General features: G+C 35.6%; 4 protein-coding genes and 1 pseudogene across 7 annotated transcripts; 4 read left to right on the forward strand and 1 right to left on the reverse strand.

Annotated features, from left to right (window-relative positions):
• The first annotated feature begins 417 nt into the window (after positions 1–417).
• LOC142553206 (uncharacterized) lies at positions 418–4,780 on the forward strand. 4 transcript variants are annotated; one of them, XM_075663301.1, is made up of 6 exons: positions 418–532; positions 779–866; positions 1,134–3,341; positions 3,432–3,492; positions 3,583–3,806; positions 4,214–4,780. In XM_075663301.1, exons 3-6 carry the CDS (start codon positions 1,243–1,245, stop codon positions 4,281–4,283), a joined length of 2,454 nt encoding a protein of 817 aa, XP_075519416.1. In that variant the 5' UTR covers positions 418–532; positions 779–866; positions 1,134–1,242; the 3' UTR covers positions 4,284–4,780. The 4 variants fall into 4 exon arrangements, with proteins under 4 accessions (XP_075519416.1, XP_075519431.1, XP_075519423.1 ...); XM_075663316.1 differs by having other exon boundaries at positions 1,170–3,341; XM_075663308.1 differs by lacking the exon at positions 418–532 and adding an exon at positions 541–674.
• Positions 4,781–6,960: 2,180 nt separating this feature from the next.
• On the forward strand, positions 6,961–10,588 carry LOC142553236 (protein trichome birefringence-like 24). Its single transcript, XM_075663350.1, has 3 exons — positions 6,961–7,558; positions 8,280–8,557; positions 9,578–10,588. The coding sequence occupies exons 1-3, from the start codon at positions 7,225–7,227 to the stop codon at positions 10,358–10,360; spliced, it is 1,395 nt and encodes a 464-aa protein (XP_075519465.1). The 5' UTR covers positions 6,961–7,224; the 3' UTR covers positions 10,361–10,588.
• A 1,575-nt stretch (positions 10,589–12,163) lies between these two features.
• LOC142553230 (hydroquinone glucosyltransferase-like) lies at positions 12,164–13,886 on the forward strand. Its single transcript, XM_075663339.1, has one exon. It carries the CDS (start codon positions 12,354–12,356, stop codon positions 13,749–13,751), a length of 1,398 nt encoding a protein of 465 aa, XP_075519454.1. The 5' UTR covers positions 12,164–12,353; the 3' UTR covers positions 13,752–13,886.
• A 602-nt stretch (positions 13,887–14,488) lies between these two features.
• On the forward strand, positions 14,489–15,800 carry LOC142514238 (NADPH HC-toxin reductase 1-like; annotated as a pseudogene).
• Positions 15,801–17,005: 1,205 nt separating this feature from the next.
• On the reverse strand, positions 17,006–19,186 carry LOC142553241 (putative WRKY transcription factor 53). Its single transcript, XM_075663365.1, has 3 exons — positions 18,616–19,186; positions 18,411–18,530; positions 17,006–17,771 (listed from the first exon to the last, which is right to left on the reverse strand). Exons 1-3 carry the CDS (start codon positions 18,936–18,938, stop codon positions 17,225–17,227), a joined length of 990 nt encoding a protein of 329 aa, XP_075519480.1. The 5' UTR covers positions 18,939–19,186; the 3' UTR covers positions 17,006–17,224.
• Between the last annotated feature and the right edge of the window lie 4,026 nt (positions 19,187–23,212).

A 23,212-nucleotide genomic window follows, 5' to 3' on the forward strand; every position in this document is an offset into this window, starting at 1 on the left:
CTTATAGCAATCTAGACTTGGTCAAAAAATGTATAGGAAAAGTTGTCATTTAACCCCAAAAATGTAACGCGTATTCACCCTTTTGTTCAAAGGCCAAAACCATGTTTTGAGAACTTCTCAAAACATATTAGACTCAATTTTTTTTAGCTGTTTTTTTATATATAATTTGAAGGGTCTAAAATTCGATTAATCCTCCTCTATATAATTTTTATGTTATATAATATATGTATTTCCTTTTATTTGTAAAACCTCGTACGTACTCTGTTTTGTTTTGCGACTTGTTATCTCGAGATCTTCGCACCAAATTCATTTAATAGTTATTTATATAAATAAATTATTATTAATTTTTTTACGGATAAAAAAAAAGATTCTATTTTAATTCGAAGTAAAGTCGAATAACTTGCTTTAAAAAAAAAATATTAGTAATAGCTTGTATTGTATATTAGGAAGTATGAAATTGTACACGAAAGAAACACGCACGCATACAGAAACGAACACAAGTGAAGGGTGAACCCCAAGAAACTGCGCAAAGGTAACGGAAGTAGCTGTATCAAATGATGTTTGTGGTACCTTCAGATTCTCCCTGAAAAGATATATATTATCTTCTGTTCGTGTTCCGCGGATTCTGCGGCTCGGCTGCAGAAGTTTCTGGGAAAAATTGTTCAAAACCTCAAGTTATTTCTCATTTGTTAAATTCTCGTTTGGTTTTTTTGCATGTACATGTGTCATATGTTTGTGGGCTTGTTCAAGATTGACTGAAAGTTTCGTAAAACTGCAGAAGTTCGGTTAGTTCTTGTCCAAAGTGTGGCAATATACTTCCAGAGGTCACCAATTACTCTGTGGTGGTTGTGGTGCTGTGCTTAAAGGTACATTTCCTTCAATTTCTATAGTTTTTTTTAGCTTTTTTGATGTAAATATTTCAAGAAACAGGAAAATTAGGAGACCTAAAATTCAGGGATATGATTTTTTTAGGATGTCTAGCTCAAGTTCTCAAATTGGACGAGTTTTTCTTGGTGGTCAGAAAATTTCTCCGTAGTTTCGTTTTTTTAATGCCGGAAACGTTGAAAATTTGTTGGTTATCAGTTGTTTCGTCCTTGATTTTTTTCTGTCTGCTGCAATGTTTGACTTTTTAGCCAAGAGCAAAGTTGTTGACTTTAACAAATTATTAGAGAAATCTGGTGAGGAAAAGACCGCAGAGACACGTTCTGATAAATCTGGAAAGTACATGTTTCAGCAAAAAGAATGATGGACATGAATGATGATTCAGAAAGTGATGTGAGATCAACCATTAGTTCTTCAAGTCGAGCCGAGAGGAGGAGGATTTCGCGCGTTGGTGCTGAAAATCATAGGATTCATCTGATGGGCGAGGAGAAGTGGGATGTTGAGAATGATGCAATCCAAGATAGAAGATCAGACGGACTCCGAGCGAAAATTGCTCTAGGTTTTGAGTATTTGGCAGTTGATGATGAGAAAGAAGAGATTGGATTTCGGAGATCAAAGCGAGCTGCAGATGTAAGAAACACAGATATAAGTGAAATTAATGGTTTTCGGAGGGCTCAGAGAATGTATAATGAGGGGATGAGATACTCAATTGAAGGCTCATCAAATTTCTTGCCAAAGTCTGGTTATGGGTTTGATAATCTAACGAGGAATGTGGGTAATTATATGGATGAGCTCAACACTGTTGACTATGCTGGAAGAGATCGAGCCGTGCAGTTGAATGAGTTTGATGAGCAAAAAGATCAGAGTAACAAGGGTAAAGAAAAGGTTCCTTTTGGTGGGGGAGTAACTCATCCAGAACCATATGTATCTAAACATTCTAATGTCGATACATCATTGGGAATGAATAGGGGAGCTCTCCAACACTCACATGCCGATTCACAGATGAGAAGACCGTCTTATGAAACTCAATACAATGATCCACCTCCGTTGATGCGAAGGCAAGAAATGGGTAGCAATGGATATTTTCCTCCACAATATCCTCCTAGTCACGATCGGGGTTATGGGGACCCATTAAGTTCACAAATGCTAAGAGAAAACCCGCTTAGAACTCCGGCTCTTAGTCAATATCAGCCATCTCGTGCATATATTCCTGAACGGTACAAGAGTGATGGCATGGTTTATACGGATTCAATTGATACATATGCTCCTAATGTTAGCCGTCACCATCCATCTTGCTCTTGTTTCCAGTGCCGCAACAAGAGAGATGTTCCTCTCTCTTTTCAATCTTCTGCATACGGCAATAAGTTTTCTGGTGTTCGGAATGACATGATGTATAATCATGGCAATAATGGTTCATTTGGTCTACGAGAATATAACCGGAGAATGTCCAATTCATCATCTGTGAGATCCCAGAATCCACAGTTAAACGCTAGATGGCCTGGTGATGTAAAACCTGAAGTTAATGGGGTTGTTCGATCCCGTCCTCACAGGGTGAATTTATCTTCTGGTGGACGATATTGTTGTCCTATAGCTGGTGGCGCTCCGTTCCTTATGTGCCACAGTTGTTTTGAGTTGCTCCAGTTGCCTAAGAAATTTTTTTCCCAGAATAGTGACAGAAAGAAAATGAGATGTGGGGAGTGTTCCACGGTGATATTTTTCACAGTTTCGAACAAGAACTTAGTTGTTTTAATTGATGATGTGGAGGAAGTGAATGCTCCTGTAAAAGTTGATGACAATACGGTCATGCTGCCGACACACGTAGATGGTCGTGTAAATCAAGTTAGTACGATCTTTTCATCTGATGATTTCGATGATTCTCGTTTTGATTTCCGGTCTATGGATCGAGAACTAGGACAACTTTCAACTGGCAATGGACGCAATAACAAGTTTATGGATCTTAAAAATCCTCGTTCTATGCCAGATAGTGAAAAATCGGCTGCCGCGCCAAATGGTTCCAACTTGAATGAGCTGCCAGTTGGGAGCAAAGGAACTCCACCTCCTGCTGGCTCACTGCTTGTAGAATCGTCCGGATATTCAAACGAGCATCATGGAATGGACAATTCCGGAGAAAGTGACAAAATATTGCCAAGCAAGACATCAACTAGGCAGATTTCGATGAACGATTCATCACCAGTGACTGAGATAGATATTTCAACCAATGAATATGCTAATACCGGAACAACTTTTGATTCGGGTGACGGAAGCAGCAGACAAGGAGGTCGTGGGGCTCAGTCATTTTTTGCTGGCATTAAAAATAGGATCTTTAAAGATTCAAATAAAACCAATCAAACTCTTGAGCCGGAAGAGGCCAACGTCACTGTTAACGGGCATTTAATTTCCGATAGATTAATCAAGAAAGCTGAAAGACTTGCTGGACCAATCCACCCTGGGCATTACTGGTATATATTCCACCCTCTTCCTCTGTATCAAATAAGCTCAGCTCCCTTTTATTCGTCAACTTTGTTTACTTGCTAATTTTCTTTCACCAGGTATGATTTCCGAGCTGGATTCTGGGGCGTTATGGGAGGTCCTTGCCTTGGCATAATTCCTGTCAGTTGATTATTTTCTAGAATTTTCGGTGACCTGAAGTTCCACAACAGCTTTTTATCATTTATAAAATTTCTGTACCATTTCTTGCAGCCATTTATACCAGAATTTCACCATCACATGCCTGAAAATTGTTCTAGTGGAGACACACGCGTGTATGTAAATGGCAGAGAACTCGGCCAAAAAGATCTGAACTTGTTGGGAAATAGGGGGATGCCAACAGAAAGAGAGAAGGCATACATTCTTGAGATGTCTGGAAGAATCCTTGATGAGGATAGCGGTGAGGAACTAACCGGCCTAGGCAAGCTTGCCCCAACGTGAGTTGCTCTTTTCTTGTGTGGAGTTTATAGAATCTCTTTGTTTGCACAATATTTTGATATAGCCTCAACACTCGTATTAATTTTTTCATGTTCTCTCCACTGCATGAAGTAATTGCCCGTTACTGATGACAAAAAGATTACTTTTATAATGTGACATCACCATAGCCTGTGCAAGTATGACTTATATCAGTTCGACAGAGTCTTGAATTTGGTGGAGATTTCAATATACAAGCATCTCATAACAAATGCATCCTCCTTGGACTCGGACATCTTTTATCTGTCACGATGTCTCATGAGAATATTCCTACTTGATAGTTTTAAGAAATAAAAATCATTATAAGTTGAAACAGTTTGCAGAATCAACGTGGACCATTTCGATGATTTACTAACTTAATATTGTGCAGTGTGGAGAAGGCAAGGCGTGGATTTGGCATGAAGGATCCCAATGAAGCTGCACAACCTACAGCTGTCTGAGGACTCGTATGCATTTCGACTACTCTTATGCATGAATCCTCCTAGAAAAACAATATTCTTTTCGCTAATAATAATAAGATTACAAAACACCAAAGGGAATTACATGATTTGATTGATTCCTGTCCAATTGTGGCTAATGTATATATGTGTGCATGAATGCATCAGGATGTCTCCATGATGTTCGCATGTATGCTGTAAAATCTCTAAACCTTTTTTTAAGCTTCCAGGATTTGTGACACTCTGCAGTTCTTGCCTGTGAAAATAAACGGCATTGCCTCGTTTCTTTATCATCGATTCAGGACACGACTATGCAACTGTATCCTGGAAAAGATGTAGATAATCAGATGTTTTGTCTTGTTTTTTCAGTTTTTATCAAGGATTTTATGGCTAGATGTGATTCTGTGTACTCGAGAATTTCGTCTGGTTTAATGTGAATGGTTTTGTCTGCAAACCGTGTAATCGAACTCCATTGAGAATTAAGCATTTTGTTTTTGCAGGACATTGAACTTTTGAATCAAAATCAAGATGAAACTACCTTTAAACTATATTTTGTAGTTTCTCATTAAGATGAAAACATGGTTCAATTTGTTTTGAGAATTCTTTTAGGTTTTATTTGGATGGAAGAATTGGTTTGGACAATGTTTTGAACGATGAATTTAAAATGACAATCATCTCGAATAAATTTGAAATCCACCACAATCACTATTGAAATTACATAACTTGACATGAATTAGATTTGAAATTCGCTTCACTTTTCTCATTCACGCAATTCAAATAAATTAAAATTTTATATTTGAAATACAAACTCTCAAATCTGTCCCGAACACAATCTCAGAGACTTCAAAATTGTCAATAAAAAATTCTTCCAACGGCCCCTCGTAAGAACAATCTATGGCATGTGAATTAATGTATACGTATAAAGAAATAGGTTATTTTATCCATTAATATATTATTAAACTTCAAAATGAAACCAATCTTATATAAATTTTGATTCAAAAAATGTTTTGATTCGTATGAATAATGAATATATACATGCACACAATGCATGGAACAAGAACTGGCAATTTAAGAAAAAAATCACGAAATTTTTTCTCTTGTGATATACCGATATTCACAATAAAAAGTAATACTATTAGCATAAAAATTAATATTTTTTCATAGATGACCCAAATAAGACATCAGTCTAACAAAATACCCGTGAGATCGTCTCACACAAATTTTTATAAAAAAAATATAGAAATGTATTTAAAATTAAATTTTTGAGATAAATAATTTATATAAAACAATTTAACCAATTATTGGTCCATGTGATGAGATATGGGTGGTAGGTCATGTGGTAAACTTTTTGTTAATAGGGCCGAAGGGGCATTGAAAATTTAGAAAGAGGGCCCACTAAGGCCCACAACACCTGTGATGACTGTGATAGAAATGAGAGGTTCATAAAATTTCATCCTCAATGTGTCTGATCTCAATTTATAATTGAACTGTCGGCTATTTTTTTCACTTTATAAAAAGGATGATAACATTTTCAATATATCTAAAATTAGTTAGAAATTCTCCATGTTTCCAAAAATTAAAAATATAAACACTGGAAAAATTAATGCTTAATAAATCACTCTTTTAAACCAAACAGTTTTATATTCAAATTAGCTCCAAATATCGAAAAACACACGCGCTGACACAAATATAAATAATAATACTAAAGAAACATATATCTAGAAAAGAAACATATATCTAGAAAACATAAATTCTACATAAAAACTCACGTGAGACGGTCTCACGGGTAAATTTTGTGAGACAACTATTTTATTCGAGTGTCATATGAAAAAATATTATTTTTTATAAAAAAATATTAATTTTTATTGTAAATATGAATAGTATTGATCAATCTCATGAATAAATATAAATATAGAATATATTATTTGTAATTAGTGGTTCGTTTATTACATTATACTATACAACTTAATACTCGTAAAATAATTATTTTTGTCTATATTGAGATGTATTCATATTCATGATTACCGGATATGATTGTTCCATTCTGTATAAAATTGATTGCTTTATTCAACCAAAAGTAAAATATCATAAAATTCAAACAAAAAATAATAATATAAACATAATTACACTTTATACAAAAATTTAATATAGTAAAAATTGATGTGCATGCATGCCAAGGTTTCAAATATATAGTTATATATATATATATATATATATATATATATATATATGAAGTGGTTCATTTTGATAATCTAATTTTAGGAAATAAATAAACCAACCCATTTGCCGGTCATTTAAATGCAATATTTTTTTGTGTATGACAGAGTGATTGTCACTTTATCAAAAGTTATAGTTGGTGATAATTATACAACATTAATCTTTTCAACAGTACAACACCTCAAACACTATGTTTCGATTGTTCTATCAAACATAGACAATTATAGCAAATAACATTCTCTCAATAATTATATTTTTTGTAATTAATAAGAACGAATATATGATCTTGATTCTGAATATTTATTGTTTTATCATAAATTAAAAAAATAGTTAATAATATGACTTAAGTTTTTCAAACGTACAACAGATACGTAAACGTTTCGACCCCATAATCATCGGTGCACCGTGGTGTATGGGATTCGTTCATTAATGGCGAGTTTGACCGGGCGGATGAGATCTGAATACGGATGAGACTTTGCAAAGCAAGCACCCACCCTGCAAGACGATTTTCGTGACAATGAAACAACTGCCCTACTTTAATCTTTTCTTTTTTACATTTCTCTACCTTTTAATTTTTTGGATCAGATTAGATTTTGCCCTTTGCTTCTCAGTTATATAATCAATATTTCAAGAATTCCTTCAAATATATGTATATCAAGAATCCACGATTCAATATTTCATCGTTCTTTATTTGTTCTTCCGCTCTTTCTATTTATTATTATATTTTATGTCAATCTCTGTTGTAGAGAACCAAAAAATTATATACATTTTCTTATCAGTGTATTTAGGTCCCAGAGGTGAGAAAAGAATGAAACAATTGAGCTACAATGTTTACAGGAACCCATTCTCGCCAGTTCTCGTGAAATTAGGAGTGTGCTTTCTGTTACTGGGCCTTTCTTATCGCCTGTTTTCTTCAAATTTTGTACTGTTTTCACCTTCTGTGGTTGATGATAATGAGCTCGGTTTGAATGCTGACGATAATTTTTCACCTCAAGTGGCGGAGCCACCAGAAAATACCGATGATCTATTGGTGGATCTTGATAATTACTCTTCTCAAAATGGTGAGAATTTCCCAAATTTCCTGAACCCATGCACGATATTTCCTGCCCCTGTTTCAATCTGTGTTAATTGTGTGTGTTCTTGTCTGGGTTCAGAGTCAAAAAAACTGTATCTCTGTGCATTTCCTTGGTTATGGTTTCAAAATGTGAACATGCAATCAAAAATTGAGAAAATCGAGTATTTTTACTCGATGCTTTCAGTTTCAGTTTGTGTGTGTATCGGTTTCTAATGGTTTATATCTTGAATGTCTAAACCACCAAATTGAATGCCTAAATCACAAATTGAACTTTCTATCGGTTCAGTTTAGCTGCACCTCCGTTGAGTTGGAACTGAGAAGAGTGATTTAAAGATGACGAAGTCCAAATTTTTCTATGAGCAAAACTCTGTATATATTTTTTTTTATTAAAGATACTTTTGTTGGCCTCCTTGTGTACTGATTCCAGACAAATGCTTCCGTTTAACTTATGAAATTGTTTCCCCACCCCCTTTGATCTCGAACTCTTTAGAAATTTGGTTTCAACTGTACCTGTTGGCACAGTTGTCTTGAAACACCAACACATTCAAATTGTGCATCCTGGATATCGGGTTTCATCTAGTTCAATAGGTGCTAGAGATTTAAGACGAGTATCGAGTTCTTGAATCTGAGAGTTATATGCCACTGGGTTGATTTTGACTGATACATTATGATTTTAATATATTTTTTTCCAATATCCTTTTGTGCAGAGAGCTGCGATTTATTTATCGGAGATTGGGTTCCAGATCCTACTGGTCCAATCTATACCAACACAACCTGTTACACCATTGAGTCTCCCCAAAATTGTATGAACAACGGAAGGCCGGATTCGGATTACTTATACTGGCGTTGGAACCCAAGGAACTGTAGTTTACCCAATTTTGATCCGAAGAAATTTCTTCATATTATGAGGCACAAGTCACTAGCCTTTATTGGTGATTCAATTATGCGCAATCATGTTCAATCGTTGCTGTGCGTTCTCTCGCAGGTACATTTAAAAGCACCAGAACTCTATGAAGTTTACATTTGTGAACTCTTCCGTGATCATAAGTTAATCTTCGTGCACTATTTTGAAGGTAGAGACTTGCGAGTAATAGTAATTCTCACGTTGTACTTTCATTCTTTTCTTTGGGAGCTATCTGAATGGACCTACATCATGTCTGTCCAAGTAAGACTTGGAGAAGTGGGCAATAAATGTTAGGAGATTAAAGCTGTCGTCTTGGATTTTGTTTACATTATTTAGCAAAAGTAATGTGATCCGAGGGTCCTATATGTTCATCCACAGTAACTGTCAATTTATAATAATTGGAGGCAATAATCAAGATTTTCTTTTATAATAAAAAACTTATGGTTGAGTGTTAATTATGGGTCCTTTTAAAGACATCTATTTTTTCCATATTCATGCATATGAGGCGATTCATATCCAAGATCTATGATTGAAACTTATAGTCATTTCCTTGGCTGATTTTCAGTGGCCCTTAGTACTCCTTAGCACCGGCATTGGTGTAATGTCTAATTTACAGTGGCTCAGATTTGACGAATGGTTGTTCAAGTAGTTTGTCAGTCTCTGTCAAACTCCAGTTTCATCATTTTTTTCCTGTTTGTGATTAATTGTTGGAGGAAAAACTTATGTGGTACTCAATATTCGAGAAGATTTCATGTGAAATTTGAAATTTTTTTGTTCGAGGATGTGATCGGGTTGTTATCTCCCTCCATTAATGGGTTCTCCCTGCTCACACAGTTTCTCATAGATAAATGATATCATCTAGTTAACAATGTAGTTGAGTTAGAATAGCTTTTACTATGTACTCAAGGAACGATACGAGAGTCCCAAGTTGGAAAAGGTTGAATAAATTTATGCTGTCATTTTTCCTCTAGTCGAAAGTATGGAAGTTTGTTTTTCTCCACTTTCAATCAAATTTTGGGGTTCATACTCGTGTTTTTGCGTAACATGTTCTATTTTGTCAGTCTTGAGCTGTTTTGCGAGCTTGTAATTATCGTCTTGCAGACCAAACAATCGGTTGAAGTGTACCATGATTCCACATTCAAAAGCAGAAGATGGCTGTTTCCCTCGCATAACTTCACTGTCTCAGTCGTTTGGTCTCCTTTTCTGGCAAAAGCCGTGACGTTTGAAGACGACAATGGTGTTTCATCTGGTATGATCCAGCTTCATCTCGATGAGCTAGACACAGCGTGGACACAACAATACCACAATTTCGATCACATTATAATAGCCGGAGGCAAGTGGTATCTCAAATCTGCAATTTACTTTGAGAACAAAACCGTAGTAGGCTGCCATAATTGTCACGATCAGAACATAACACAGCTGGGATTCAAGTACGCTTACCGTAAGGTATTGAACTCCACATTTAAATTCATCACAGGTTCGAATTACAAGCCATATATTTTAGTTAGAACCATAACCCCAGATCACTTTGAGAATGGAGAATGGAGCTCTGGTGGCTACTGTAACAGGACTAGGCCATTTAAAGAAGGTGATATCGAGATAAGCGATATAGATGAGATACTGAGAAATATCGAGCTTCAAGAGTTCAAGAGCGCAGAAACGATAGGATCCGAAAATGGGACAATTTTGAAACTATTTGACACAATGTTTCTGTCGCTCTTGAGACCGGACGGACATCCCGGAGTATACAGACAGTTCCATCCATATGCAGGAGAAGATAAAAACTCAAAGATTCAGAATGACTGCTTGCATTGGTGCTTACCAGGACCTATAGACTCATGGAATGACTTGATGATGGAAATGCTCCTTCGGCGTTCGAGTTGACAGCGGTTCTCCTTCAAGTTTTGTACCATTCTTCTTCAAGTTTTGTGTAAATTTGGCTATATATGTTATTTTGTACCCACCATCTTTCCAGTAAAAGTTACAACAGCGTGGAGAGGATATTAGCCTACATATATACGATGATGGCATCACTGGAGAAAATTCTTGTATACAAATATTTGTACTATCTAATTATTAGTCGGTTAAACGTTACAATACAATGAGACTGAGGTTATTAACAAACAACGGGAGTAAGAGTATAAACCTTTAGAGCAAAAAAAACCTCGAACAACTCTATAAAGCATCTACGCAATTTGCAAGGAAACTATTATTCATCTCATTGCGCATGACTGTATTTTTACGTACTTTGTATGCCAAGTAATATATAAACTAGTTTGAAGAGATTTCACCCAAAATTGTACATAACATAAACAATACACAAATTACTAGTTATTTTTTTTAAGTAGGGAGAGAAGAATGTTACCGTCGAGTCTCGAATATGAGATTTGGTGTCAGATGACCTGCAAACAATCGGCAGGACCCTGGTTATCTAGAGAGGAAAGAAAAGGAAATCAATCAATGATTTTAAGCTTTGAATCAAGTTTTAGGTTTGAATTTTGCGAAAAAGTAGATTGGGCTACTTCATTTAATAATAATAATCAATAGTAAAGAAAAAGCACGCATGAGCTTTAAAATTGGGTTACTTTGTGAGAGAACGTAAAACCGGATTTCTATTTGGGCTATTTTTTAAATACACACACTAATATATTAATAATGTGATCATCAGTATTAACTATTTTAAAAGACATCAAAATATTAAATTTCACAATTATATTTTTTACCCGACTAAAAACATCCTCAAATAACTTCATATTTTACATATAAAAAAAACCAAACAAAATTTCTCTTTTAAATAGAAAAACATTTCTAAATTGAAAATAATTACATGTTAATTGTTTAGTATTATTTCATCAAATTAAAAAGTATACCAATGTGTTAGTGTATGTGGAAGGATATGTCAAAAACCAAATTTCTAGAATTTGTTCTTTATCCTAATCAAACAAAGCCCTCATGTACTGGAACAGAAAAGGAGTTGTGCCCCACGTGTTTAATTTAAATTTATCATGAAAGACAAACGTGAATTTCGAGTGGCTCTCCTTCATTAGAAAAATATAAATAAGCCTTACCCATTTACTTACTTTCATATGTTAAATATTATTTTAGCTTCCTTACAGTTGAACCTTGTCAATTAATAACAAGATATTCCTCTTCTGGAAGAAATAGGTACCCATTGGTATACAAAAGTTTACCCATGTGGCCAATCATTGTTTCTAGAAAGGATCAGTGAACGAGGCAATTCTATTCTCACTTTGCTTCTTCAATAAATAAAAACAAAAAATATTTTGATAATATTTAAAATATCGAAAGACGAAAATAAACCTATTTTGTGTTGGGTTTGAAAGTGAATACATAATGATATTCATAAGAGAATTAAAGTATAAAAAAAGTAAACGAATTGAAAATGGGCAAACTCGACTATCATTCCAAATGTGTACGTGCCAGTGCGAGCGGGATGGTTTCCTGTGATGCATTATACATCTTCATTTATACCTATAATACGTGTCGATTTGATTCATGATAATATAATTTTTCAAATAAAAAAAATATTTTTCATGCTCGAGACTGATTAAACAATCTAAAGGAAGATTTCATCTTATCTTGTGGGACACTGCCCCTTATGAAAAGATCAAAGGTCCAAATTTATACACACATATATTGGGTTCATCAATTTCTTTAAAATCGATGGTCCAAATTCCTGTGGATCATTGCCCCAACACATGTAGTGTCGAATCTTCCCATGTGTAACAATTAAGTATAGCATGGGGCCAGCTAAGAAACTCCAGTCCACCAATTTACTTGCTATAAACGAAGAGCCCATACACTACATCTTCTTCACAACTATTTCTTCCAGAAACACACTTGTATTTTTGCCACCATGGAGAACTCCGCTCTGCACATCGCAGTCGTCCCAACTCCAGGCATGGGTCACCTGATTCCATTAGTTGAATTTGTCAAAAAACTCCACCACCACCACCACCACCACTTCTCCACAACCTTCTTCCTGCCTAACAACGGACCCCTCTCCGATGCTCAGAGATCCTTCGTTTTCAACCTCCCTCCCGCCATAGACTACATCATCCTCCCGCCAATAACCTTCGATGAATATCATGGAAATATCAAGCCCGAGACCCGTATCGCGATGACCATCACTCGCTCCCTTCCGTTCATTCGCGATGCTGTTGGGTCTTTAAATGGGAGCAAGAAGTTTGCTGCGTTTGTTGCTGATATGTTTGCGGTTGATACATTTGATGTGGCTCGTGAATTCCAGATCCCGACTTACCTTTTCTTTCCATCTTCCGCCATGACTTTGTCTGTTTTCTTTCACCTGCCACAGTTAGATAAAACGGTGTCGTGTGAGTATCGCGATCTACCGGAGAAGTTGCAGATTCCAGGCTGCATCCCGATACATGGAAGCGATCTTTTTGATCCAGCGCAAGACAGGAAAAACGACGCCTATAAATGGATCTTGCATCTCGCAAATAAGTTTAGAACGGAGCCAGAAGGTGTTATAGTGAACAGCTTCAAAGAACTAGAGCCGGGTGCGTTTGAAGCTTTAGAGCAAAAAGAAAAGGGTAAGCCAGATATTTACGCAATTGGCCCACTGATTCAAATGGGTTCAACTTCCGAAGTTCAGAATTCATCTGAATGTTTAAATTGGTTGGATGAACAGCCAATCAGTTCTGTGATGTTTGTTTCTTTCGGGAGCGGTGGGACTTTGTCTCATGCTCAAATCACCGAACTGGCATTGGGTTTAGAGACGAGTGAGCAAAGATTCTTGTGGGTCATCAGATGCCCAAGTGACAAATCTCCCTCCGGTCCCGACGATCCTTTATCCTATCTGCCGGAGAAGTTTCTCGACAGGACCAAGAACCGTGGCCTAGTCGTGCCTATGTGGGCGCCGCAGGCACAGATATTAGCCCACGTTTCCACCTGCGCGTTTTTATCTCACTGCGGCTGGAACTCGACACTTGAGACTGTGGTGAGTGGGTTGCCATTGATTGCGTGGCCGCTGTACGCAGAGCAGAAAATGAACGCCGTGTTGCTTCATGAGGATGTGAAAGTGGCGTTGAGGCCTAGAGTTGGCGAAAATGGGTTGGTGGGAAAGGTTGAAGTTTGTAATGCGATAAAGGGTTTGATGGAAGGGGAAGAAGCGAAAGGGATTCGGAGTCGAATGAGGGTGCTTAGAGAGGGAGCGGCGAGAGCTCAGAGGTCTTCGCCGGGGTTGGATGATTTGACTAAGAAATGGAAGGCTAACGTAGCTGCTAGAGCCTAGATATATATATAGCCTTGGGTGATTTTGTCTTACTTGTGTGGGTATTGTATGTTTGATAATTCGTGTATCATGATTCAGTTTATGTCTTACCATATGATGGATGAAAAATTATAAAATAAATTAATGATTTGTTCACAGTTTTGTCAATTAATAATTAATGGTTGAATTATTAGAGATCCCAGACCTAAAACGATAGGGTAATTGAAAAAAAAATTTAGTGGGGTTCTTAAATGTGTTGATAAGAGCATGCATGTCTATTATCTCTTCTTGCAGATTGAAATTGCACGTATGGCCTTAAGCTCATATATGATTGAAACTCACCTTGATACAAATTATGACAATTAGCTAAAGTATCACATAAAAAATATGAGGTTGATATAGTAATTATGTTGAAAATCATCAAAATATTTAATTTTATAATTATTTTTCTTATGCACAATCTCGCTAAACCTCAGGTCCCTCTAAGTCTTACATAGAAAAAAAATTTCTGAACAAAACTTGTCTTTTAAATTGAAGAATTCTTCTAAATTTAAAACAATTTCATGTTAATTATTTAATTTTATTTGATCAAGTTAAAATAATAATAATACACGAATCAGCATATACATCTTTCGTTAATATATATAATAGATATGCAGTATCTATGCATTACACGTCTAAAATATGACGTTGAACTGATTTGTCCATCTCCACGGACAACAAATTGCTATGAGATACGTCTCTAGTGCAACTCTAGGATGGGTTTGGACCAAGGGCTGATCCAGGTTTTTAAGTTCGGGGAGAAGCATATTAAGTGATGGCAATATGCGACGGTATCGGAGCTACCAATTTCTTTTGAAGGTTGTCAGTTTTGATATTTTGACTTGTAGTATATGTGTTATTTTTCTAAAATTTTATGTTTGAGAGCGAAAAATATAGAAACGAAAAAAGTTGATCTCAACAATAAAACAGCTCGACAATAGGTTGGATGCTACTTTTGTTTCAGCCAGGAGCATTGCAAGTCTTTGTATCAGGTCAGGAACAGCGAGGAGGCTTATCTACACCGCCTCTGTGGTTGCTGCTTCTCCATTGAAGTAAGATGGGCGTGGATACAAAGAATTCATGGACGAAACTTGTTGGACATCTCTCGATTAATTTCTCTAACCCTTACAGCAATATTATTCTTCAGGTAGATGACTTCGTACAGCAGCTCCTGTGAACGGAGGCAGATTATATTCTTTTTGAGGACACGAGTGGTTAATTGTATTCTAAGATGGGCGCTCATGCAAATTTTATGTAAATTCTTGAAGTTGGAGGGTGAACGATTCAACATTTGAGTGAATGTGTTTTAAGACAGGAGTATGACCGAAAACTTTTGCAGGAATACACCCTGTCGAAAACTTTGGCTGAAATGGAAATTTTGGGATCTGGCAATGGTAAGATAGAGGTGGTGACACTGGCCTGTGGCCTTGTGGGTGGTGGAACTCTAATGCCAAGCACACCGGGAAGCTTACAGTAAATTTTGGCGCTGCTGACAAATGATGAATCTGCATACAACTCCCTGAAATTCTTGGAAGAGCTGCTTGCAAGAGTCCCAATCGTTCACATTGACGACCCACATTTTCTTTATCAAAGAAGACTATATCAGTGGTCGATTTTTATGCTCGAATGGATACGTTTCCATAGCTGAAATGGCTAGCTACTACCACAGCAAGTATCCAGATTTTAGTATCCAGAAAGAGCAAGTTTTTTTTATGTTTCGTAGTATTGGACTTCATAGTTCTTGTTTTCAATTTAGCAGGTTGAGGGCGTTTCTGCGCGCTAAATTTTTATTTGTTCCGTTTTCAGGCGATTTGAATGCCTGAAAAGAGAAACCACGTGGGTTTCTACGCTGCTTACGGAGAGAGGTTTCGAATATGAATGTGATCGGAAGATGGTTTTGGATGACAGCATCAGCTACGCAAAGAAACAAGTAGAACTTGGGCTATAAACTTTTTCAACTTGAACTGCCTACTTTGATAATAGGGTCATATGTTTACTCGGTGATCTTGTCTTTTAGCACCACGCACGTTCCTCGACTCTTTTCCTTACTTATCATGCACTGACTTTGTCCTTTCCAGTATTAATTAATTATTATATCGAATTGATATTTCGGAGGCCAATATAATTCGAGTTGTTTACACTAAAATCCCTAGTAAAATAATATATATATACACTTATCTCATATGAAAATTAAATAACAAATCTTATATCTTAATTTTTTACGAAAGTTTCACTAACACCCTATGCACTACCGGAAAAATCGATTAAAAAGAAAACTCAATCATCTACAAGTTATATTTCAAGTCGACTAGACGCTTAGATTAGTTCGAGTATTATCTACGCTATCCGGACACTATCGGTTGCTCTACCTAATTTGCATGTCCTAACTAGTCTAGGTGGCGTGAAATATGATTTGTAGAAAATTAATTTTATTTTCAACTGTTTTGTCTGCTGATCATTTTGATCATTGTTTTATATATGCGATATTATCAAAATACTCAAGCTCGTCAGATTGCAGGTGATTCAGATGGTGTTCGTGCAACTTTTATAAACATTTAAGATCTACAATGTCTATTTAATTTTTACGCGAAAAAAATATTTTTATTGGTGGAAAAAATCCGATTATAGTAGTGATCACGTTCGCTGATGAATTTTAAATATTAATTGACATCAGAACAATACTGAATTTGGGGAAAACTGTTCATTACTCTCCCTGTAATACACAATGACGTCTAACATTGTTATTCTATATGTGACACAGTAAAAAATCATTAAAAAAACAATATTTTAAAACAAACTTCTTATTTATCATTATTTAATTCATTAAAAATATATTTACACATTTTATATATTGGGTATTGACGTCACCAGTCTTAATAATGGTTGCAAATGCTCAAAAAACATTTATGTATTTTTTACTTTACCAAATTATGTAAATTTATATTAAAAAAATTCATAATCATTTTTTAAAAAACATTTCCAGATTACCTTTGTATTATTTTAGCTATTGTTTTCTTTTAATATTTAACTTAGTCATTGGCCCATTGCTGTAGGTCAGTGATCCGATTCAAACATTATTTTTACATTGAATATAAAATATCCCATTGCTTGCCTACTTGTGCAAGAATATTATTGCATCCCAGAATGGCAAGAAAACAAGATTCGTAGCAAAAGATTAAATCATGGCTGTTTTTTATTTACTGTTAAATCTCCCCAATAGGAAAAGGTCGATATATTTTTTTACCCCATCTAATTATCAAAATTCCAATTTCTTACAAATAAACATAAACACTCACATTAAGAGAGAGAGAGAGAGAGAGAGAGAAACTCCCAGGTTTCAAGAGTCAGAGATGACTCCACAATGAGTATCATCGAATCCTTCAAGCAGAAAATAATGATTTCTTTGTCAAAGGCATGGTGAAGCAGTAACTATGTAGCATTATTAGAAACAATCAAGGAAAATGAGTGTCAAAATCAACAAAGTCGATCAAGAAATCAAAGTCCCCGTGTGGGAAATCTGCCAGTGGAGTTGGATTTGAGATTATCTCTGTAAAATCTGATTCTGAACTCGGTAAATTGTGGTCGATCCCAAAATCATTCATCTGCCTTGGAGGCAGTGAGAAGTAGGACTCTGATGTTGCTGGAGACAGAAATGGAGGCGAATAGCTTGATTCGATGATGCTCTGAGGTATCGTACAGAATCGCATCTCCATATTTTCACAAGCAACTGGGGTAGTTGGAAAGGAAAAATCAAGAAAATTCTCCTCCTCACTGTACTTGTCTTGAGTTTCAACTTTAAGGGCCCCTTTCGGTTTCGTTCGCTCTTCTTCTTCTTTCTTTCTAACATCGACATTACCATTTTGCTTCATCATCTCCTGCATACAGGTGTGTTTACCTCTGTAAATTACATCAAAGGTCGACTGGTATCTATCGGTTCGTTGGACTTGTTTCGTTGCCAGGCATCCTTGTGTATGGCGATACGAACATCTAAAATATGCCCTGCGATTTTTGACACCTTTAGTCAGATGTCACCAAGTATTCAAGGTCTGGTTTTCATCGAAAATAAGGTTATGAAGTTCCTAGACGTACTCCGTGTTTCAGGTTGAACATAAGGAGTTTCGAAATGAATTTTGTGTATTCTCTACAAAATGATACACGTAAATCAGCGTGACATTCGATCCAAGAGTAATCAATCCATATTCCCTACCCCCACACCACCCCGACCCCTACAGACAAGAGTCAAGACATGCACCCGAGTGATTTAGGACTTGGGACACGTCCTCACCATCCGGCGACGGCCACTCACATCATATGAACAAAGATTAAATTTTTATATACAGATTTTTTTTTTGTTTAGGAAAAAATATGAGTTTCAACCGCAAGACCGATTGAATTGCCTTGATGCTCGTCCCACACAACTCAAATGAATTCGTGCGTATACATGTATAGATCGTGATCGGTGCATTGGAATCTAACTATTGGACGAATTATCAGCTAGAAAAGTTGTCGTAAAATCAGTACAAAATTTTTCTCTCGATCAACGTAATGCTATAACAAGAATTTATAATTTAGCTATTATCCAAGAAATTAAATTAAAGGATTTAAATGCCATAACATCAAGTCTACATGACGTCTCACCTTGGATGACTAGTCCCCTGAATATCTTTCTGTCCGTATTTCCTCCAACTATAGCCGTCGTATTCAACTCCTGTCCCGGAGCATACGCGCACTTGTTCACTCAGTTTCGGCAGTGTCTTTCTGCAAATGCCCAAGAAACAAATGAAAATAAAGATATTAATTTATGATTAACCCAAATGCAAATCCCCAATAAAGTGTTAACTACCTTTTCTTGGAAACGTGGAGCCGATCCTTAGAATCCTTCAACGATGCTTCACTCCGGTGGTTACCCTCAAACGAAACAGGCGACTCCAACATATCGAAAACAGAAATTTTTCTAGGGTGTTCTCCATTTCCAAGTGAAGCCATGCAATCGAGCAGAGTCAAAGCATTATCGTAAGAAGAAAGTATCCTCTCCAGTAAAAAAGCACAGGCCTCCCTCGAAGTAGCAGCGGGATTAAGCTCCTTCTGCAGCTGATTCGCAAGTTCCCTCCCTTGAGTTAGCTCACTGAACACAGTCTCTTGATTCCAAGTTCCCGCTTTCTCCATTTCAAATAACGAATAGAAATACAAAGTTTTTGGGCTCAACTCCTGATCCCGATCAAGAATTTGGAGTAAAGGACTTTCCTGAACCTTTCTTGATTCCAGATCACGTCAATAATAAAATGAAAATAAAAATTATCTTCTCCTTTTTTTCCTAATAAATGTGGGAATTGGGAGTGGAGATGGCGAAAGATTTTCTGAACGATAAGTGGAAGGAGGGGGGAGGAGTGATTTTATAAAAGAACAAAAGGTGTGGAAAAGGAGGGTTGGACTTGGATTTTAGTATGAAAATGGTGGTGGGAGAACTATGGAACAAAGACAAGCTGACCACTTCAAAGCGCCACCACATCTTAGCTTTGTGGTTATCCAAGTTGTACTTTTTTTACAAAATATATTAACAAAACAGATTGAAATTACACCCAACCCCATAATTTCTAGGCCATCGCAAGTAAATTATTAGAGAGAGAGAGAGAGAGAGAGAGTGGATCAATTAACAGTAATTTACCTATTATGCTCCAAACGAAAAATAAGAGATGTTTGTTTCTACACTTGATTTTCTTGGCAACTCATCGGTATACATAATTTCTTAGCCTAAAATGTCAAATAAACAACACTTGTGCATGTACTACGAGAAGCTGTCTTTTGAATTTTGAAATTAGTCGAAACAAGGATCTATAAAACCAACAACGACGCTTTATAATTTTAATAATCCTTTTTTAAAATATATGTATTCGAGATTATATTTATTTATTTATTTAATCTAAAATTTTAAATCGATCTCTTAGACTATTTGAATCGTTTCATCAATTAACGCTTTGAGTTTTGTGGTATACTACGATATATATTTTATCATTCACAATTATGGGGAATGTGGTGGCGAGAAAGTCAACGTAACGAACCATTCAAAGATTCTTTAACCCTTAGCTTCCGCGTCATACCTCTATACAAATTTTTATTTTTATTTTCTAAACCAAAAAAAGAAAAAGAAAAAAGAAACACGTTGCTGACGACTTCAAATGATGTCATGGAAGTGATGATGATATTAGATCCAAGGAAGACGGCCTCGAACATTGAATCTTTAATATATGCAACTCTTCATACATACACTGATCGAACAACCTTCGAGGAATCTGAGTAAACCCACAAATTGGTTAGATTACAAGTTTGACATACGTTCAACCCATTAGCACAGCTAATGATCCCCTTTGACATAAAAATGTTTGATTTTTTAATTGAAAAATGGTGGCTACCGAGGACTCGAAAGACAATTAATACCTGATCTGTCAAGTACAATAATGTGTCATTAATTGGGTGAGCGTTGAATGACCAAATTCCACAAAGTAAACAACAAAAGCGATTAAAAATTTTTTTTTTGAGTCAATATAAATTTCGGCATGACCTCCCCATAAGTAAAACATCCCAAAAATTTTCAAATAACACAAACAACATTTATATACTCGAAATAAAGTCATAACATCAATTCACAAACCTACAGCCGCATTTGCCAGTATTAACACATGCAGAGCCGACAAAACTCGATCACACAACTATCAATCCAAAATACGTAAAAATAACAGTGACCACCCGTGTCAGGAATGCATCAACGAAACATCAAGCCGCCGCTCATCCATGCACATAGCATCGAGGGTCCGGTAGCGACCTGGTCAGTCCTCATGCAGTCATCAGGAGTGTGCTAATCCTATCACTCGCTCCCTCGATGAGATGTCAAGAGTGATATAATCCTATCACTCGCTCCATAGATGACTCAACAAATCGCTACTGATAGCAATCAACCGAGTCAAGGCTCGAAATGCTATGCACTAATAGTATCAACTCAAATAAATGCGTGAAAGCAATCACGTTATTCACAGAAGCACATAAGGCACGCCACAATTCACTGCCAAAATACTTAATGTCATTCCACATCATTATAGACATCATAATGAAACAGTTAATGCGTACCGTACCTTACTTGAACACCTAATTTACCACTGAAATATCTTAAGGATTTCTCGAAGAATCCGATCATGTGGCAAATAATGCATTTCATATCAAGTTCCATTTATTTTTCTAATATTTGACAATTCAGCCTAAAATTCCAAAAGTCCATAATTTAGGCTTTAAAATTTCTAAAACTAATATACGACGATTTTATAGCATCTACACCTCTAATTATTGAACATTAAAATTTGTAAACCCATTTATAAAATTCTGAATTTTCAAAATTATGCCTAATTAAATTATGTAATTTTATTAGTACATTCAATTAGCTCCAATATATCACCTACAATCAACAATATAACATATATTAATTGTTGGAATTCAAAATGAATCAAAATACCAAAAATTCGAAACTCTAAATTCTAAAATATACCTCTGAAAGTTTCGAATTAGGTTATAAGCTTCGAATTCAAGCTTCAAACAACCTAAACCTAAAATTTCTTTCCAATTTTTCGACGAAAATAGGTGGCGTTCTCCGACGGGTTTCAGGAGAGTCGCGAGCTTTCTGCAAAATTTTGGTATAGCTAGGTAGCTCTTGACAAGAGCCTCCCGAATCTATGCTTACTTACGAAAATCGGTGATCGACGATAGAGTTACAGACTGTCAAAGGCGGACGAAAATGGTTGAATATGGTTATGAGAAAGAAATGGTGAAGATGATGATTATAATTTCTGTTTTGTTATATATATACTTAATTAATCAAACTATACCGGGCTTGGGGAGTTTGTTTGAGCTTTGGAACAAATGGGCTGGGCTTTTATATTTCTATGTTATATTGGAGTAAATCTCTCGGTATGTTTGTATGAGTGATCAGTCGATCATCTCATTGAAAAATAATAAAAAAATGAGATGGTCGACAGATCATCTAATACAAAACAAAAACCAGAATACCTACTCCCGACATAGCATAGGTTCACCTCCATTTATTAATCTCCAAACATATTAAGTCTGATAATAATTAATATTAGAAAACAAGTGATATTGTTGGGTGAAGCATACAGGAGTGAGAGTAGTATTGAGATGAATGACCTACTGGAAAGTTGTCGTACGTCAAACTGCTGACATTGTCGCTTGATATTGTTAGTTATATGGATCATAAAAAGTGAAGTCAAATTTTAACGGGTAATACAATATCTATTGGGCACATGGTCAATGATAGGAAGAAGGTAAGACTATATCCAATGGATATAAAGTAACACCAATAAATAGATACACGTGTCTCCAAAGTCATGGTTCTATCCGCTCGATTCATTAGAACTCAAGTATGTGCACCATGTATTTTCACAAATATAATAAAATAAAATTGCGGTTTGACTAATAACTTTATATTTTGAACTCATAATAAGTGTTCGCCTAACATATAAATATGTGCGTGTGTTTTGCGACTTTTCCATGAGCGTTGAATTTTTATAAGAAAAATTACGTGAACCCCGTTAGCATAATTTGACAACGATTTGAAGGTTAATGACACTAATCGAAATTCAATTGAAATAATAAATATTTTGGGCCAATTCACAGTCTTTCTAATTTATTTATTCGTAACATCAACTTGTCTTTTCATAACGGTTCTCTGAACTTGGACAGAGCTTTTATGAGCGAGTTGAATATTTAATAATAATAATTAAAAACTCTCATTTTCATTTGCATTACACATATTTTAATTAAAATGTCATCATCTAACCACTTTATTACAAGAAAAATTTGAAACATTAAAGCACTCTTCATGTTTTCAAAATCAATTAAATTAAATCATCATATAAATTTTTAAATTGAAAATAAAATCAATTTTTACAGAAAATTGAATTTATTACGAGGATTTGACACTAGAAAATTACAATATAATAGTAATAGGAAATACCATCCACCAGCATTACGTCTAAGAATACATTTAACAATACATAAGAAGAGTCTACGATTTTTTCCATGGACCTTACCTATGAAGTTTTAAAAAAAAATCATTCTTTAAAGTTATGTTTGGTTGGACGATTTTTGTCACGTCTCAAGCTCAGGCCCGTGTCTGCGTGACTGTCGAATGAGTCTTTATAACAACTAATTCGTATTTATCTTCACTTTATGAAAATAATTAACTCAAGTTCTTATAGAAGTCCATTGTAAACTATTATAAACTAATTTTAAATATTTAATTTTTATAATGTAGGACAAGATGAATCACCATTTTAATTCAGTCTCATCAAATTTTTTATTACAATTTTATGCTTTGATATTGCATCTTAAATTTCCATCCAAATCAATTAACGTATTGGAAATGTTCAACTAAG

The sequence above is a fragment of the Primulina tabacum genome, chromosome 1 (genome assembly GCF_025594145.1).
Source record: "Primulina tabacum isolate GXHZ01 chromosome 1, ASM2559414v2, whole genome shotgun sequence".
Lineage (NCBI taxonomy): Eukaryota > Viridiplantae > Streptophyta > Magnoliopsida > Lamiales > Gesneriaceae > Primulina > Primulina tabacum.

Excerpts from the sequence above, each read along its gene's own strand:
- LOC142553206 (XM_075663301.1), top strand. The coding sequence starts at position 1,243 with ATGATGGACATGAATGATGATTCAGAAAGTGATGTGAGATCAACCATT. Across the intron at positions 3,493-3,582 it reads CTTGCCTTGGCATAATTCCT|CCATTTATACCAGAATTTCA; the intron begins GTCAGTTGATTA and ends CATTTCTTGCAG. Across the intron at positions 3,807-4,213 it reads CTAGGCAAGCTTGCCCCAAC|TGTGGAGAAGGCAAGGCGTG; the intron begins GTGAGTTGCTCT and ends AATATTGTGCAG.
- LOC142553236 (XM_075663350.1), top strand. The coding sequence starts at position 7,225 with ATGTCAATCTCTGTTGTAGAGAACCAAAAAATTATATACATTTTCTTA. Across the intron at positions 7,559-8,279 it reads TAATTACTCTTCTCAAAATG|AGAGCTGCGATTTATTTATC; the intron begins GTGAGAATTTCC and ends CCTTTTGTGCAG. Across the intron at positions 8,558-9,577 it reads TGCTGTGCGTTCTCTCGCAG|ACCAAACAATCGGTTGAAGT; the intron begins GTACATTTAAAA and ends ATCGTCTTGCAG.
- LOC142553230 (XM_075663339.1), top strand. The coding sequence starts at position 12,354 with ATGGAGAACTCCGCTCTGCACATCGCAGTCGTCCCAACTCCAGGCATG.
- LOC142553241 (XM_075663365.1), bottom strand. The coding sequence starts at position 18,938 with ATGGAGAAAGCGGGAACTTGGAATCAAGAGACTGTGTTCAGTGAGCTA. Across the intron at positions 18,531-18,615 it reads CTCCACGTTTCCAAGAAAAG|AAAGACACTGCCGAAACTGA; the intron begins GTAGTTAACACT and ends GGGCATTTGCAG. Across the intron at positions 17,772-18,410 it reads CAGGGGACTAGTCATCCAAG|GGCATATTTTAGATGTTCGT; the intron begins GTGAGACGTCAT and ends CAAAAATCGCAG.